This window comes from Centruroides sculpturatus, unplaced genomic scaffold, assembly GCF_000671375.1.
Source record: "Centruroides sculpturatus isolate CEXI.00-Female unplaced genomic scaffold, Cexi_2.0 scaffold197, whole genome shotgun sequence".
NCBI lineage: Eukaryota > Metazoa > Arthropoda > Arachnida > Scorpiones > Buthidae > Centruroides > Centruroides sculpturatus.
This window is the reverse complement of record NW_019384591.1, coordinates 492,180-509,558: the sequence shown is the minus strand read 5'-3', so window position 1 is coordinate 509,558 and position 17,379 is coordinate 492,180. Positions and strand designations below refer to the sequence as shown.

Genomic DNA, 17,379 nt, shown 5'->3' with positions numbered 1-17,379 from the left:
ATACTATATTAAAATATATTATTTAAATTATAAAATACAATTTTAAGATTTTTATTAATTTATTTTAAATATTAAAAGTAACAGTATTTATGATTTTTGTTAAAAATAAAAATTCATTATTTTAATTGGATAGAAGAAAATCGTCTGCCGTCTTCATTAGGACGCCATATTGTTTAACTAGTTAAGTATTTACATTAATGCATTTTTGAGTTTTTAATGAAATTTAAACATTTATACTAAAATAGTAATTTTAATCAATTTAAAAGCCATTTCTATAATTAAAACTATTTTTTAATAATTGTAACTAAGTAAAATAGGGCCGAATGCACTGAGGCGCCTCAACTCCCAAGTCACGCTGTTATGGGCAGAAAAGGGCAATTGATTTGTGGACCTCTATTTCAAATTTGCCTGAGCCCCATGAAGCTATAATGCGCCACTGAAGCCATGCCATAAAAACAAAACGTAATATATTTTTCGGAATTAAGAGAAATATACAACAATGTAAAGAAGGGCAGAATAGAGAGAGGACTTCTTCCATGCCAGCCTTCTTGACTGTGATATCATGTCTAATATCAGTCGACATAATCAGCTTCCCCACACACACACCCCCTAGCGCCTCAATGATAAACGAATTAATAAGGCCCTGTCTTAAAATATTACATTTCTTACAATAATAACATATCTTGAATAATTAATTGAATACTGTATATTAAAAATTGAATATTTAACATTTTCAATATTTATTTTCCATTTGAAAGAATAATGGCACATTGAAGCATTTATATATTTTAAAAAATTATAGATTTATACTCAGGCTTAACAAAATCTTTAAAATGATTCTTTAATGAAGTCAATTATAGTTTTAAGAAAATATTAAATTTGACAGAAGATAAATTGGTCCAATAAAAGTAACAGTACGCCCACATTGGTGCCTATAATTGGGTAACACGGTTATAAAATAACGAAGCTAATTTCATTTAGTTCGTTTCGTAAATTCTTTAAATATTTCCTTTATTATCTATTAAAATTCAGAAACAAAATTAAAGTTTTTATTTTTCGAAAAAAAAGAGAAAATTTAAAAAAACTTGTTTAATTAGTTCAAAAACTTAAAATGAATTGATAAAANTTTTTCCAGTTAAATTTTGTACAACTGATGCTTTAATTTTCAACTTGCTAATTTAATTTGGATGAAGTTTTGAAATATTGGGTTAAATTTTTATTGATTGCTTGATATTGAAATTTGAATTTTTTTTTTACTTTAAAAATTTGAGTGAATTTTTTCAATCATAAGAAATACATTTATTGTTATCTATTTAAAAACAATCTAAAAAAACTACCAAAATATTCAAAATTATTTATAATTATTTAAACAGATTTTAATTCCTGTTAGAAATACTTTTTTAATGTTTATGTTCTAGAAGAATTTTATATAAAATATCTAATTTTAAAAAGTAATAATTTCAAATTAAATATTAAATTCTGAATCATAGCAAATAATGAAAAAAGCGTCAAGTTAATATATGGTCTGCAAAGTTAACTATTTAATAATTAAATCATTAAACATCTTTAAATTTAAGTTCATAAATAAATTTATATAATGCAATTTAAATTAATGACCTCATTTTTTAAAATTACAAAAGTTCTGACTTAATTCGAAGAATAAATAAAACGTTAAGTAATTTTTTAATTATTTTATTTAATATTTCTTCTGGTATGAAGGATGCAATTAAATAAAATTAAGGAATTATTATTATTATTTATTTAATGCATATTTAAGTTTCGCATCATTTTTATAAGTAAAATGAAAGATAATAGATAAGTAAATAAATAAATTCTTCGAAGTAAGGGCAATGGTAAACTATAAATAAAAGAAGCAATAACATTTTATTTTAAAAATAATTTGTTTGTTTAATTTAGAAATTTAAAGTTTGGAAAGTTGATTTAGAAAAATTCGTTCTATAAGAAACGAAGAAACTATTGCCAGAAAAATAACCAAACTAAAACAACCTCAGTGGGACGATTTGTAAACGCCGAAGGCTTTGAAAAATCAATGGTTACAAATAGTGTGGATGCGCCAATGTTTCTCTCGCTTCAGTCTCCTGGATTCTATCGCCAGTCATGGTATGACGTTCACACGTACAGGCATGATGAGCTGTAAGTCCTTTATTACAATTTATTGGCAAGTTTTATGGTCTTCAACTTTGCCATTTCTCCTTAAATTACTTTTCGTAAATTTAATTAAACGGTATCTGACAATAAATTTAATTAACTTAATAATATTTATGTGTTATTTATAATTATTATGCAGTTGGATGTAAAGAAAATTTACAAAATTTTATATGTGTAAACTAAATTCAAAAAGTTTTATATTTTAATCTGTTTTAGATAGATTATTTATCAACTTATTTAACTAAAGGCTGCAGCGAATGTATGTTACTTGTATTGCTATGTAAATTTATACTACATGTTCTTTTTAAAAAAAAATAATTTTAAAAACTTATTTAAAATAAGTTTTTAAGATTATATTTACTAATATTAGCTAATAATATATTATTTTAAAGTTGCAATCTGAAATAACGTTTCTGTATAGTTATTATTTAGCCAGTTATTATAATTTAACAGATAAACATGAGTATTTTAGCTATTTTCAGAATAGAATTACTGTTAATAATTCCTCTTATCAGTTATATCAGTAAGATAAACTTTTTGCCTAATGTACATCACTTAAATCTCAATCTTTAAACTAATTTAATTCCAAATATAGAAAGCGGCATATAAACTTACAATATAAATCAAAGGTATATTTTCTTTCTAAACATAGGAAAAGGATGACGTGAAGTGGAGACAAATTTGGTTGGAAAAACATCACTTCTGTTTTCCTGTAAGTCGTTACAGAAAAATAGAAGTGTACATGACTAGAATATCTTTTGACTGCTTCAAAAGAAAGAGAAGTAAAACAAATAAATAAAATAAAATAAAGAAGGAAATTTCTTGAAAAAAATTGAAAATAAGTCAAGGAATATAGAATAATTAGAATATCTATTTAAAATAATGTTTAAACTGCATTAATATCACGATTATTAATTCAAATTATTTAATATAATAAATATTAAAAACGTAAAATATTTTTTGCTTTTAAAATTTTTAGCTATATTAAAATTTTAAAATCATAAAAAATATATATTTATGTATAATTAACAGATGATAACATAGAAACACATCTATCGATCCGATATCTCGCAATATATAACAATTTTTACTTCAAATTTGTTTGATTTATACTTTAAAAATCCTGTACGAATATATCTTATAAAGGCTAAATATAATTAGAAATATGAATTTTGTCACAGATGAAAGAAATTTTTTTCTTTCATCTGTGACAAAGAAGATAAGAAAAAATTCTTTTCTTTCACAGATGAATGAATCCAAGGAAAAATTTTTCTTTCATTGCAAAAAAAAAAAAAATAGAAAAAAGTATTTTTAAGAATTAAGCGATTACATTGTAATTGGAAATATTTTTAACATTTCAAATGTACTTTTATAATTATAAGTAAACAATTAAATAACATAATTTATATTTTAGAAATTACATATTTAAAAAATTAAGAATTTACAAATTGTCGTCGAATATAAAAATGATATATAGCATGTAATAAATCTTGATAGATTGATCACTTAATTTTGGAAAAATTGTATACGTTGTAATGAATAAACATTATCCTTCAGCAATATGTTTGCATATGCTTATAAAAAGGTTTGAGAAAATTGAAAGAAATGTTAAGTAAAGGCTGATCTTTATACAAATATTGACCCTTTCCTACCTATTCTGCAATCTTAATTAAAATCGCAGTATTTACAATATTGTTTAATTTTCAATATCTCTTATGAAAATTAACTAACAAGTAAAATAAAAATAACATTTTTCAATTTAATATTTTCGTATCGAATTTTACAACATTTCATTCATGTAATACAATTCAATTTCCTACAATCAATGAAAACGTCCACGGGTTAAATATTCATTTCCTGAAACGAATGCCTTATTAATAATGAATATACCTTTATCTTAAATTACAACATCTGCAAGTAATTAAAAGTAAACGACAACAATTTATAGTGAAATGAAGTATTAGTTATGTTGATTAATTTTAGCCGAAAAGATTGATAAATATTTATTATCATGATGAAATTTTCTATTAAAGTGTAGCTTATTTTGCTAGCAGTGATTTATTTTATGGACAGTTGATGGTGAAGTGAAGTAAACTTGACAACTTGTTTCATGTGATATCAGACTATCCTTTAATATCGCATGTCATGCCTTGGATTTCAAGTTAATCTTTTTGTTTGATCAATTGTTACTCCAGGGGATATCCATATATTTTTTCCTGTAAACTTGTTTCCAGACAATTAAGTTTTATGTAATAGAGTATTAATAATTTATCCGAAGAAATAGTTTTATTTTATTAAAAAATGTTTAACATAATCATTATGTAACTAGTCTCATTCTAAATTTTAATTATTATTTAAGTGAATTAAATGTTTTAATTAACTTACGTCAACAAATGCTGAAATGTAAATAAATAGTAATAAAAATTATTTACAAATAAATATTATTATTTTGTAAATATTATCCTTATTTTAATTATGTTTAAATTTCTAAATATTGTTATTTTTCAGTTCAGTGAGCTTAATGCAAGTTTATCAAAGGAGATAAAGCAAAATCATACATTTTGTTTACATTTTTAAAAAGTTATCTTGATTAATTTGTCTAACAATTAATTCAATGCGTAATGGAATCGTAAATGATCTGAGAAGAATGGATAAACAAAATAAAACTGATGAAAGACACTCCGTCCAGAATACAACTCAAGAAGTAAAATAATTAAATAAGTAAGATTTTATTATCATATTTAAAATACAAATTAATGCAAAATATTTGTAATTTTACAGAATCCATCAACAAACAGACATTGGAAAAGCCTTCTTCGTATTCGTAGCAGATGGAAAATTACAATTTTAATAATAAATTTTTTAATTTTATGCTTGCTAATTGCATTGCTCATATGTTATTTGGAAGGTAAATTTTCAAAATTAATATTGAGAAACTTTAAGTTATTATTAAATAATTTACTAAGTTAAAAACTTTTTATTAAAATTGATAATTAGTGTGAATGTTTTATTTTTTAAATCTATTTTGTAGGAGTATCCAGAAATGTACAGCAAATTAATACAACAATTGAACACAGTAAGTATTACAGGGGAAAAAAATATTTGTTGTTTAAATGAAATTCAATGTATGAGATTTTTTATTAATTTATTTAGCCGGAAAATGTCAACCATTGCGCCTGCCTTTATGCCATAAATATAAAGTACCATATTCTTATACTTTGATACCTAATTTACTTGGACATAATAGTCAAATAGAAATCACAGAAGCTATTAATCGCTACGATCCACTTATAAGTGTCAAATGTTATGTTTTGTTACCGCTATTTTTATGCACTATATATGCACCTAAGTGCATCCGTACTGGACAGACTGTGCCTCCTTGTAGAAGCCTTTGTCAAGGTAAGAATCAACTAACGGTGAACGTTACTTATTAATAATTATTTGTAGACATTGTTAATATAAGGTAAAATTTAATTTTGATCTTAATTTTTGAATAACCATGTTACGAATGATAATATTTTATACTGATAAATTAATTTACAGTTATACAATTCTGTTTCTAGAATCCAAGTAATATAAAATGCAAGCTGCACAAAATATATATTTGTTTTAAACGTAGGACCTTTCTAAGCGGAAGTAACTAGACGACTGCCGCCATCTTACGCTTGAATAGGTTCAGTTTTTAGTTTAAAGCGAAACATCTAAAATGTATATAAAATCTGTACAATATATGATATTTTAAATAATTATTTTTTCGTGCTTGATATAATTTTCAATTAAACTTTTATTGCTATTTTCTTGTCGAGAGTTTAAAATAAGAAATTAAATTTGAAATTACGCTTATAGTTACTGAAGTATTCTTTTCTGCTATTAAAAATTCTTAATCAATTATTTTTTTAATTAAAAATTTATTTCTCGTCATTAAGCAATATATATATTTGTAATTAATTATTAGTATTAATTTCATGGATCCTTAGTCAGAAACTAGTTGCATTGTGATTGCATTTGCTAAAAGCATTTAGCCACTGATTACTTTTACGCAAATTTAACTTACAAATCCAAAATAGTATCTAGAAAATCGTAAATACTGAACTTATTTTTGAGTATTTCGTTATATTTTTAGAACTAAACAGACGAAGAAGAACAACCTTCTCATTGAAGAAAGATTTCACTAGAGTTTTGAATTTAAAAATATTTTAACACTTGATATCATTAAGAAAACTTAATTTCATATTTTGTAATTTTGTTCATACTAAATATTAATAAATTTCAGCTAGAAAGTAGGCTATAACATGAAATTTAAACGCGATAATGGTTGTGCCTAATTATTTAATATCTGTATATGTTGTAATATATTGATTAGGCCTACTTATTTCTTCGTTACATTTAAAATTTATTTTTTAAAAACCTTGTGATTAAATAAGATACGTTTAAATGAGAATTATCGATTATAAAAGTTATTTTATAGTGCTCGTAATTAGAATCATCTAAATACTTTCATTTAAAAAAATCTAATATTAATATTAACAATCTCTTTTCGACAGAAACTATGAGAAAATGCGATTTTTTCCTCGGAGTTTTTACTTTATCGTGGCCAATGAATATTGATTGTTCTTCATTACCAGAAAGTCCTGATCCAGAGATCTGTATTGGACATCAGGAAAATTACTATGTTCAGAAAAGTATTCATGGTAAAATTCTCGTTTAAAACTTTTATAGAAAAAAATCTTCAATGAATGAATATTTTTCAAATGTTTTCATTTATTGCATAGATTGTACCAATGGCTTCCGTTGTGATCAAACAAGATGTTTACCAAAGACTTGGATTTGTGATGGATATCTTGATTGTGAAGATACGACTGATGAACAGAATTGCGGTAAACAAGATGATTTATATAATTACAGTAGATCTCCCTATAAAACCGTTTCCTATAGTTATGATTCCTATAAAAATTGTGGCAGTATCCGTAAACAACGGTAAAAATAACTCCTATAATACGTAAAACGTCATCGGGCAGCCGAACTACTTTCCCGCCGTCCGTAGCGCCACGCCACGGACGTTTAGGCGGATAAATTGAGTTTAGTATCGTCTGTTCATATAATTATATATAAATTAGGTACTGTACATATAATTATATATTAATTATATATAAATTAGGTACTGTATATATAATTATATATTAACTTAATTTATTGTAACTTTATTATAATTAAATATATATTTTTCGCCGTCTAGCGTCACGCTACGGCGAGTTAGGCGACCTATCGTCTATCCAGTACTGTAATTTTATACATTTCTTGTGAAAGAAACATTTCTTATTTAACGGTCATAAAAATTATTTATGTTAAGGATGTCTCCAAAGGTCAACGAAGTTTTCGCAGAAAAATAATATCAGAAATCGCGGCCGCGGTTTGATGAGCTGTTCCGCGACGAAACCAAGCTTCAGCAACGGGCGTAGTCGAACGGTACACACTCGGTAAGCAATCCTACAATTTTTTGTTTATAACGTAGTTTATACGGATTATTTTCAAAAAAAATATACGTATTTTGGAAATGTTGAGTCGAATTAGTCTAGAATCGATTAATTTTATGAAAGAAAACCTTTCAAACAGCCGTAGTCCGTAAACTATGATTCCTACAAAATTGATTCATAAAGAACGGAACGTATCTACCGTCTTATAGGGGGATCTACTGTATTATACTATGTATTGTTCTATATATGCCGTAAGCATTATTTTTTTAAGTATTATATCTGTGTATAATGTGATTAATATTATTCTTATTACTCAGACAATTGTTCTCCGGGAGATTACTATTGTGGAAAAAATGTATGTCTAAACAGTTCGTCTATTTGTGATGGGAAAGAAGACTGCGAAGATGGAAGAGATGAGAGGCAATGCCGTAAGTACAAACTGAAAAATATCTACTGGTACAGTACATAACAAATAATTATTTTTTGTATGTCCTTCGGAATTAGCATAAAGTTGCTATTGAGAACAAATCACGCAGGAACACTTCTTTTTTGATGGAAAAAGTAGGTTTATTTTCTATAATTTAGAACGGATATGCATTTCGGGCTTTATGCTCTCTTCAGTCCTTATTTTATTAAGTATATCAGTAAAAATACAATGTAAGAAATTACAGAATGTATTAAATTATATTTAACATATGCGTACAAAAAATTTTTCAAAAATATAATTACCTAAAAAATTAATTAAAGTGACAGCTGGAATAACAATAATTAAAACAGTGAGGTAAAAGAAGTAAAGCTATAATAAATTAAAAAATAAAATGTTGTGAAAAAATAAAATAAAAATACATATACGTACTTGTAAAAATAAATATAATTTCGTTAAAATGTACATAAATTGGCAAATAAAGGTAGGAAAACCATTAAAAAAAACCTTAAAATCAATTAAAACTGATTAAAAAATAAGGTGTAAAAGCTTTCACTGTATGTTTATCAGAAAATCTGATATTTATTTTTTAGGATAAAGTGGATTAAAATGGGTGAGAAAGGGGGAGGGGGTGGAAGAACATCTTAAAAAGGACTCTTCTATTTGGTAGTAATGGCTGCCAGATCTCACTGATGACAACGCCAGTGTTTAAATTAATTCTATGAATTTCGTTTACTTTAATAATTTCAATATGTTCAAAGAATTTTCTTTTAATAAATTTTTTTCTTTTTTTTGAAGAATTTTGACGCTGTCAAGTGATATCTCGCAGCTGACACGATTGCAGTGTGTGGCGAGATCTCACTTGACAGCGTCAAAATTCTTCAAAAAAAAGAAAAAAATTTATTAAAAGAAAATTCTTTGAACATATTGAAATTATTAAAGTAAACGAAATTCATAGAATTAATTTAAACACTGGCGTTGTCATCAGTGAGATCTGGCAGCCATTACTACCAAATAGAAGAGTCCTTTTTAAGATGTTCTTCCACCCCCTCCCCCTTTCTCACCCATTTTAATCCACTTTATCCTAAAAAATAAATATCAGATTTTCTGATAAACATACAGTGAAAGCTTTTACACCTTATTTTTTAATCAGTTTTAATTGATTTTAAGGTTTTTTTTAATGGTTTTCCTACCTTTATTTGCCAGTTTATGTACATTTTAACGAAATTATATTTATTTTTACAAGTACGTATATGTATTTTTATTTTATTTTTTCACATTTTATTTTTTAATTTATTATAGCTTTACTTCTTTTACCTCACTGTTTTAATTATTGTTATTCCAGCTGTCACTTTAATTAATTTTTTAGGTAATTATATTTTTTGAAAAATTTTTTGTACGCATATGTTAAATATAATTTAATACATTCTGTAATTTCTTACATTGTATTTTTACTGATATACTTAATAAAATAAGGACTGAAGAGGGCATAAAGCCCGAAATGCATATCCGTTCTAAATTATAGAAAATAAACCTACTTTTTCCATCAAAAAAGAAGTGTTCCTGCGTGATTTGTTCTCAATAGCAACTTTATGCTAATTCCGAAGGACATACAACTAATTTTGAGAATAGCAAGCAATCAAGTACTAATAAATATTTGTTTGATTAGTGCGTTTAAATCAAAATGCGGATGTTGAAAATGAAGGAAAATTAGAAGTTTATAACAGGGAAACAAATTCGTGGATCCCGATTTGTGGAAAAGATTGGGATTCATCTAATATGAGTTATGCGGCTTGTCATATATTAGGATATAAGTAAGAAATCTAAATTTAATAAATATTTTAATTGATTATTACGTTATTCATTTGTTATACATTAATTTCTTTAGAGATGTGAAAGAAACGAGAATTCGTGATGAAAATGAAAAAGCATATAAGGAAATAGCTCCTAAAACACCGGGAGATGTTAAAGAAATGCAAACAATACTTAAAAAATCTAAGTAATTTTATGCAATATATGAATTTAATATTATCAATAACAATTATTTTATTTTCTAATATTTTTTTATAAATTTATCTTAGAAAGAAATGCGATGGAGATAATGTAACCATATATTTAAAATGCCAAAACTATGGTAATTTTCCGTTGTTTTCTCATTTTAACTGAATGTTTTAATATTACAGTCATAAAAAAAACTAAACTTTATTTAGAATGTGGTGTATCTCTGGCACCAGCCAAACCTACTCCAAGAATTGTAGGTGGTAAGGAATCTGCTCCAGGGAGTTGGCCCTGGCTAGCAGCCTTACACGGAGGTCCTGATGAAGTGTTCTTTTGTGGAGGAGTGCTTATTTCACCTTGGTGGGTTTTGTCTGCTGCTCACTGCGTTGGAAAGTAAGTATAATATGTTTTTTGCATTACAGATTTTTTTTCGATATGAGCTATATCTTTATATTCTTTCAGTCAAACTGATCCTGGAGGTTGGACAATAAAACTTGGAATGACAAGAAGAACATCTTCCTCCTTTTTCATTCAAAAACGAGGAGTTTCGTTAATCATTAAACATCCTGATTTTAAGACCTTTAGTTTGTTTAATAACGATTTAGTTTTATTATTGTTGAATCAACCAGTCAACTTTGATCAATTTCTACGACCTATTTGTCTCCCTAAACCGAATATATCATTAGTTGGTTATAAATCATGTATTGTAACAGGATGGGGTAAACCATTACATGACGATGGTTTGTATCATTATTACTATATTCGGGTTAACATATCAAATATATTTATAGTAGATATTTAAAATTTCAGATGCTGATTACCAAGTTGTTATTCATCAAGTTGAAGTACCAATCGTTGATTTCGAGACATGTGTTAACTGGTATTCCATTCATGATGTTCATATATCAGAAAAAATGGTTTGCGCAGGCCACCGTGAAGGAAAGAAAGATGCTTGTCAGGTAATTGCATTAAATTGTTATGAATATGATATTCAATATTCATATTTACGTTCAATGACTTTGTACGTTTAGGGTGATAGTGGTGGACCTCTTCTATGCTGGAATTCCAATCATTGGTTTGTCGCTGGCATCGTAAGTTGGGGTATTAAATGTGCTCAACCGAATTTGCCAGGAATATATACGAATGTACCATTATACGTTGACTGGATACTCGCTACAACAGCTTTATATGGACATCCCTTACAGACATTTTAAATCGTGGCAATTCTGTTTGTAAATAGATTTAATCATTTATCATATTTCGGATTGTTTATCATTGTTTTCCATTAACATTAAGATATATTGCAACATGATATTAATCCAATAATTATCACTGTGAATTTTTTGTAAATAAAAACAAATCGTTTTTTTCTCAAGGACATTTGATTCGCAGTTTAAAATTAATTTGAACATATGACGTTATTTATGATTAAATCTTATTATTGCAATAACATGCTTATACGAGTTTGAGTAAATTGCAAGTACATTAATAAATAAGTCAGTATGATACTCGCCATCTAAAATAAAAATATAAAAATTCTATAAAATAACACATAATTTAGGTGTAATGAATATAAACTTACACTTATAAGTGTTCCTTTTGTGATGACAAAAATATCTAGACACGTAAATCCTATGGATGGTCCTTCGAATCTCTCCAAAAATATATTTATCTATAAAAAATTCACATTTGTAAACTATATTCATAATCTAAACTAAAATTATAAATCATTAGATCTAATTTAAATCATTACCTCTAATCTAGTTTGTTCTGGAATATCAAAAGAAGAAAGTTTGAACAATAGTTCTCTTGGTTTATAAGCCTTAAAATAAAAAAATGTATATTATAATAATAATATTTAAAATTTAAAAATTTCGTTTGGCATACCTTTTGATAGACTGTGTCAAACATTAAAGTAACTGAAATGATACCATTGATTACAGTAAGAAGTAAAATAACAACTGCTAACAATACAAATCCATCGCTGTATGTTTGAGAAATAATTATTTGTAACATTACGCATAAAAATTGAACAAATTCAAAGTAAATAATAAAACTATGAAAGCTTATAAATTCATCAAATGTGTATACTAGCTTGGAGATGCGATGATGCTTAACATGTACAGTTTTAATATTTACTAATTTCTTTTCTTCGATACTCTGTTTAAGAGTTAGATTAATTTCATCAAATTTTTTAATCATAAGATAACAATTAACATACAGAAAAATAAAGAATAAAGTATGAGAAATTATTGTACAGTGTAGATTTAATAATGATGCAGCAATTATTGTAACTATATGAAAAATGCTATATTGGTCTGAAAATTTCCAGTAGTTTAAGCATAAAAGAAATCCGCCTAACAAAGTGAAATAGTTAACTATAGAAAAATAGCGTAAGAGATAATACTGAATTTGCGTAATATTTTCAAAATTTTGATCCTGTTCATTTTGATTAATGTCATTCCAAAGTTGACATAATTTTTTTTCTAGCCTTTCTCTCATTTGATTATTATTAAAACTTAAGAACGATAGCATACTACTGATACAATTGATGAATAAAATATAAAGAATAGAAACATAATTGTCCCGGAATAATATTTTTATAATTGATATAATTACTGATTTTTTATATGAATCATCCATAAATAATTGTGCGAGCAAAAGTAGTAGAACATAAACTGTACAGGTGCAGAATGTTGATACCACAATTATATTCCTCCATTCGAGTTTTAAGCTATCTTGAGATTTCTGGCATTGATCTCGAAGCGAAAAATATCCAAATTTTTTTAATATACGAAAAATAGGTTTAAAATAACAAACATAACAAGGAAGAGATCCTTCGGCAGAGATTCTGATAGAAGACATTACTCTTAACTTTATTAAAATGAATTTCGAATTCTCCTTGCAACATGCAAAGCATTTTATGAGCGTTTTATAATTAATTTGTCATTAATAGGAAGAAAATTTTAATTGAACTTATATAATCGGATTATAATGATTCAAAGCTTTTACATAAAAGAATGTGAACAGAAATATTTTATTAATTAATCTCGTTTAACGATTAACTTACTGAAAATATTTTAAGTGCAAATTTATGACTAGAAAAATCGACATTCATTAAATTATATCAAGATTGATTGCATTATATAACGAAACAATTTCACATTCTGATCAATTTATATAAATTCTTTAATAAAATGTTAAATTTATATTCAAAAATTAAGAAAGTACTGTATTACGTTATCGTTAAAATTAAGTTAATAATTAAAATATATTTTTTTATATATGAATGATTTAAAATAGAATTATATTTTTTGTTAATAATACTATATCATGATAATATGCATTCTACTCATATATAATTTTTTTTTTTAACTGTTAATTACAAAAGTTAGGATTTTGCGAATTATATCTTATATATGATATTTATTTCTTGTTTTTTTTCTGTAAATAATAAATTAATATATAGATATACATTATACAATATATATAATGTACCGGGTACTTTATTATTTATAATATAGGCCTACACTATTAATATTAATAATTAATTAATATATAACATTATATAATAAACAAATATATATAAATATTTTAATTTTAAAGATTAATTTTTTTTTGCCTTTCAGCTATACCATAAATATTAGTGAAAATTATTCGTGTATTAATTTTAAGATTTGCTACATCGTGAAACAGCTGAAACATTATTTCCAACGTCGAACAACCGAAAAAAATTGCTTTAGGTAGGTCATAATAGACAAATTTAAATTTTTATACCTTTTCGTATTATTATTATTATTTTTTCTGTGAATACATTTATCAGTTTTCAGTTTCGTGGACTTATTTAAGTTTGATTCACTAAAATATTTGAAGTTTTCGCGTAAAAGAATATATTAAGTGAAAGCCAGTAAGTGAGTAATCAGGGCGATTCTTCGAATGATGTTAATCATTCCTTCGTTTTACAAAAGGTTTCTAATTTATTAGTCATAAACTTAACTCCCGGCGTTTATATTTGTTTAAAAGCAGTGGTACCCAAAATGTAAACTACGTTGCGAGCCAAATCCGCCGCGTCATACATTAATCTGGCCCGCGAACATATTTGACACATCACTTATAAATGCAGACGTAGGGCTACTTTTTATATGTTTGGAATATACAAAATATTTGTGACTCGCATACTTACGATTATAGTAACGTCTGATTCCGTCGATGTTACTAATAATAGATTTTTAACTATATGAAGATGAAATCTCGACGAATGCATTAATGTTAAGACTATAGAGTCTATAGTGGGACTTGCTTCGTCTATAGTATAGACTCTATACTATAGACGAAGCAAGTCCCACTATCCGAGTATTGATATATTGTACGGTATGTTTGAAGTAACAAAAAAAAAAGAAAAAACTCAAAACAGCGGATTTTGATCAAGATAAGATGACACGCCATTTCAAAGGTGTAAACCATCAGAGAAACTCACAGAACAACTTTTAGTAGTGAATATACTGAAAGCAATCAATAAAGACTTTACAGAAATGAAAGATTTCAATCGGCATCTGACAGAAACATATCTAGAGTGAAATGCTTCATTAGCCAAGATGGATCATCCCGCTATGAAAGAATTTCTAAAGGAATTCATTAAATTTGAAGCTTAATGGATCATCCCACTAAACGACTTTAGAACATCAAGAGGTATGAAGATGAATAATATTTCATTATCCTGGGATATTCCTCATTTATGTTTTTCGACGTACACAGGATCTACCTTAGTTGGGGCTGGAATATAACTCTCAATATTCCGAGCCGGTCATGAGAAATGACAAGAATCCAAAGTGGATTCGAAATCGGATTCTTTAGAATCTGATAGAAAGCTAAATTCTCTTATCCGATCCCTCAAGAATTTGATTCATTTATCTATCGGATCCACAGATTCCATTAAAAAAATTGCTAGTGAATCATTTGACTAATTTCTATGAAACTGAAATATAACTGTTGTTTCTTTAACTTTTCTTCACAATATTGAAAATTTAACTTTTCTCTCTGCAGCAAACTTTTCGACAGACATTACATGATTTTAAACGAATGTGTCAATTTTATTCTTTCCTTCGTATTATATTATGAATGTCTTAACACACATTGTGATGGAAATGAGTGAAATAAATACGTAAATCTCTATCATTCCTTTCTTACTCTTTTTTCAGAGTTTATTGACCTTCCTTCGTGTCCTCTGAATAGAATAATACAATTCAGATGCCGTAGACGACATTGTAAGTAAAAACAGAACTGATAATAATTTCGACGACTATGCGAGCTTCCTGAGCTTCCTTTCATTCCACAAATATACTACCACACAAGACAAACACGTTTAAACTAAATACAGAAGCATACAAGAAACGTTACCAACATCAATTAGGCTATAGACAATCACTCTGTTGTAAATCTATTTATAATACATAGAATAGTAAGTGCATTGTTTTCACAGAACTAATAATACTGCGCGTATGAAAATTATGCGTGTCTTAATTTATGTTTCAGACACTGAAAAATTTTAATGATCAATTATATCTGTATAATATTACTTTTCCGGCTGTTATATATAACAGAGGAAAAGTATGCGATCGATCAGAAAATGACTCCCCAAAATTTTTTACATTTTTGGACTCGGGAACCTTGAAACATCGAGAAATGCAAAAAAAGTTAGGAGTTTTTTTGTACATCAGGGTGTTAGTGTGGCAGTGGCGTAGCATGGGGTCAGCCGCCCGGGGCAAAGGAAAATTTCGCCGCCCCCTTATTTAGGCATCTAAATTTAAAAAACTAAAATTCAATATCGTCACAGAATAAGTAATGAAAAATTCCGTGCTAGTGTTGCCACTTTTTTAAAATCGCTGACCCGGATGGCAGGTGAGGTTTGTTCGAACAGAAGTTCCTGACGCATGCGTATGTCATTTTGTAATGCGAAGAATAATGTCCCCGCGTTTCTTTATGTAGCGCTCGAGAAGCGCTTTACAGCGAACACACTGAAACTGGTTTCTAATTGACCAACACTGCTCGTGACGTCATTTCGCTACACTCTCCAGTGGCGTACCATGAGTGTCAGCCGCCCGGGGCGGAGGAAAATTTCGCCCCCCCCTTATTTAGGTATTTCAATTTAAAAGACCAAAATTCAGTTTTGCCACAGAACAAGCAATGAAAAATTCGGTAGTAGTGCAGCTTCCTGTTTAAAATAGTTCTATTGGATATTAGTGGTGTATATGAACGCGAATGAATCGTTCAAGAAAAAAAGAAAAAAAAAAGTCAACAGGTTTCGCAGGAATTCCTCGGACAAAAAGTTACTAGTTCACCCGGCCAGCCGATTCCAGGATTGTCCGGACGATAGCACTATCGTAGGCGCGATGNGATATTAGTGGTGTATATGAACGCGAATGAATCGTTCAAGAAAAAAAGAAAAAAAAAAGTCAACAGGTTTCGCAGGAATTCCTCGGACAAAAAGTTACTAGTTCACCCGGCCAGCCGATTCCAGGATTGTCCGGACGATAGCACTATCGTAGGCGCGATGCAAATATAGGTTAGGATGTTTCAAATTTTTACAAGATATTATTATTATTTATTGTGAAATTTTGCCGCTCCCTAGTGCCACCCGGGGCGGGCCGCCCCTGCCGCCCCCACTACGCTACGCCCGCTACGCCACTGCAGTGTGGTGTGCGTATTGGGTACGATTTTGTTCATCTACTTTGTAGCTTAATAACTCCGGCGCTTTTTGTCAAAAATTTCTGAAATTTAGGAATATTAGAGGCATTAAGGCTATTACATTTTATTAAGGAAATTTAGGGATTGAAGAAGGTGTGAGATTTGAAGGGGAGTCATGTGTCATATCGCGAATGGAGTTGGACTTAATGATTTTACTCATTATAGCATTTACAATTTTTTTCCTGTAAAACTCATCTCTACCCTCAAAATTAAGCTTTTTACCATTTTATAATAATTACTACAGTAGTACCTCAGGATACGAAATTAATCCGTTCCGAAACTGAGATCGTATCATGAAAATGTCGTAAGGTGAATCATTTTTCTCCCCATACGATTACATGTAAAACCAAATAATCCGTTCCAACACGAAAAACACACTCAAATTAAAGCTAAGTAGTACATTGAAAAAAAATAACGGAGAGAAAGCAAACTAAGGCTAGAATCTCCATATGAACCAGGGAGGAGACGAAAGAAAAAAAAAAAAACTTTAGTAAGTAAAACATTGAAAAATGCATTTTGTAGTTGTAAATATATAAATAACCATAATAGAATAATAATTGATTTAAAAAA

General features: G+C 27.7%; 2 protein-coding genes across 4 annotated transcripts in view; one reads left to right on the top strand and one right to left on the bottom strand.

Moving 5' to 3' along the window:
* Positions 1 to 94: 94 nt before the first annotated feature.
* The window catches only part of LOC111624744 (atrial natriuretic peptide-converting enzyme-like), a 20,785-nt gene continuing 3,500 nt past the window's right edge, over positions 95 to 17,379 (top strand). Inside the window, exons 1-17 of one of the 3 annotated variants that reach the window (XR_002756631.1) lie at positions 95 to 180; positions 1,918 to 2,154; positions 4,678 to 4,873; positions 4,951 to 5,077; positions 5,201 to 5,245; positions 5,323 to 5,568; positions 6,714 to 6,860; positions 6,942 to 7,046; positions 7,961 to 8,071; positions 9,737 to 9,881; positions 9,956 to 10,066; positions 10,149 to 10,201; positions 10,278 to 10,458; positions 10,528 to 10,805; positions 10,876 to 11,024; positions 11,097 to 11,297; positions 13,695 to 13,808. Coding sequence is in view for 2 of the 3 variants with exons in the window: in XM_023367680.1 (XP_023223448.1) it covers positions 4,784 to 4,873; positions 4,951 to 5,077; positions 5,201 to 5,245; positions 5,323 to 5,568; positions 6,714 to 6,860; positions 6,942 to 7,046; positions 7,961 to 8,071; positions 9,737 to 9,881; positions 9,956 to 10,066; positions 10,149 to 10,201; positions 10,278 to 10,458; positions 10,528 to 10,805; positions 10,876 to 11,024; positions 11,097 to 11,279 (1,971 nt within the window). In the remaining variant the exon portion in view is untranslated. Of the gene's footprint in view, positions 181 to 1,917; positions 2,155 to 4,677; positions 4,874 to 4,950; positions 5,078 to 5,200; positions 5,246 to 5,322; positions 5,569 to 6,713; positions 6,861 to 6,941; positions 7,047 to 7,960; positions 8,072 to 9,736; positions 9,882 to 9,955; positions 10,067 to 10,148; positions 10,202 to 10,277; positions 10,459 to 10,527; positions 10,806 to 10,859; positions 11,025 to 11,096; positions 11,444 to 13,694; positions 13,809 to 17,379 lie in introns of those variants that run through there. The other 2 variants (XM_023367680.1, XM_023367681.1) reach the window with 2 other exon arrangements.
* On the bottom strand, positions 11,504 to 12,081 carry LOC111624767. The gene is made up of 4 exons (XM_023367705.1): positions 11,953 to 12,081; positions 11,819 to 11,887; positions 11,648 to 11,737; positions 11,504 to 11,581 (listed from the first exon to the last, which is right to left on the bottom strand). The coding sequence occupies exons 1-4, from the start codon at positions 12,079 to 12,081 to the stop codon at positions 11,504 to 11,506; spliced, it is 366 nt and encodes a 121-aa protein (XP_023223473.1).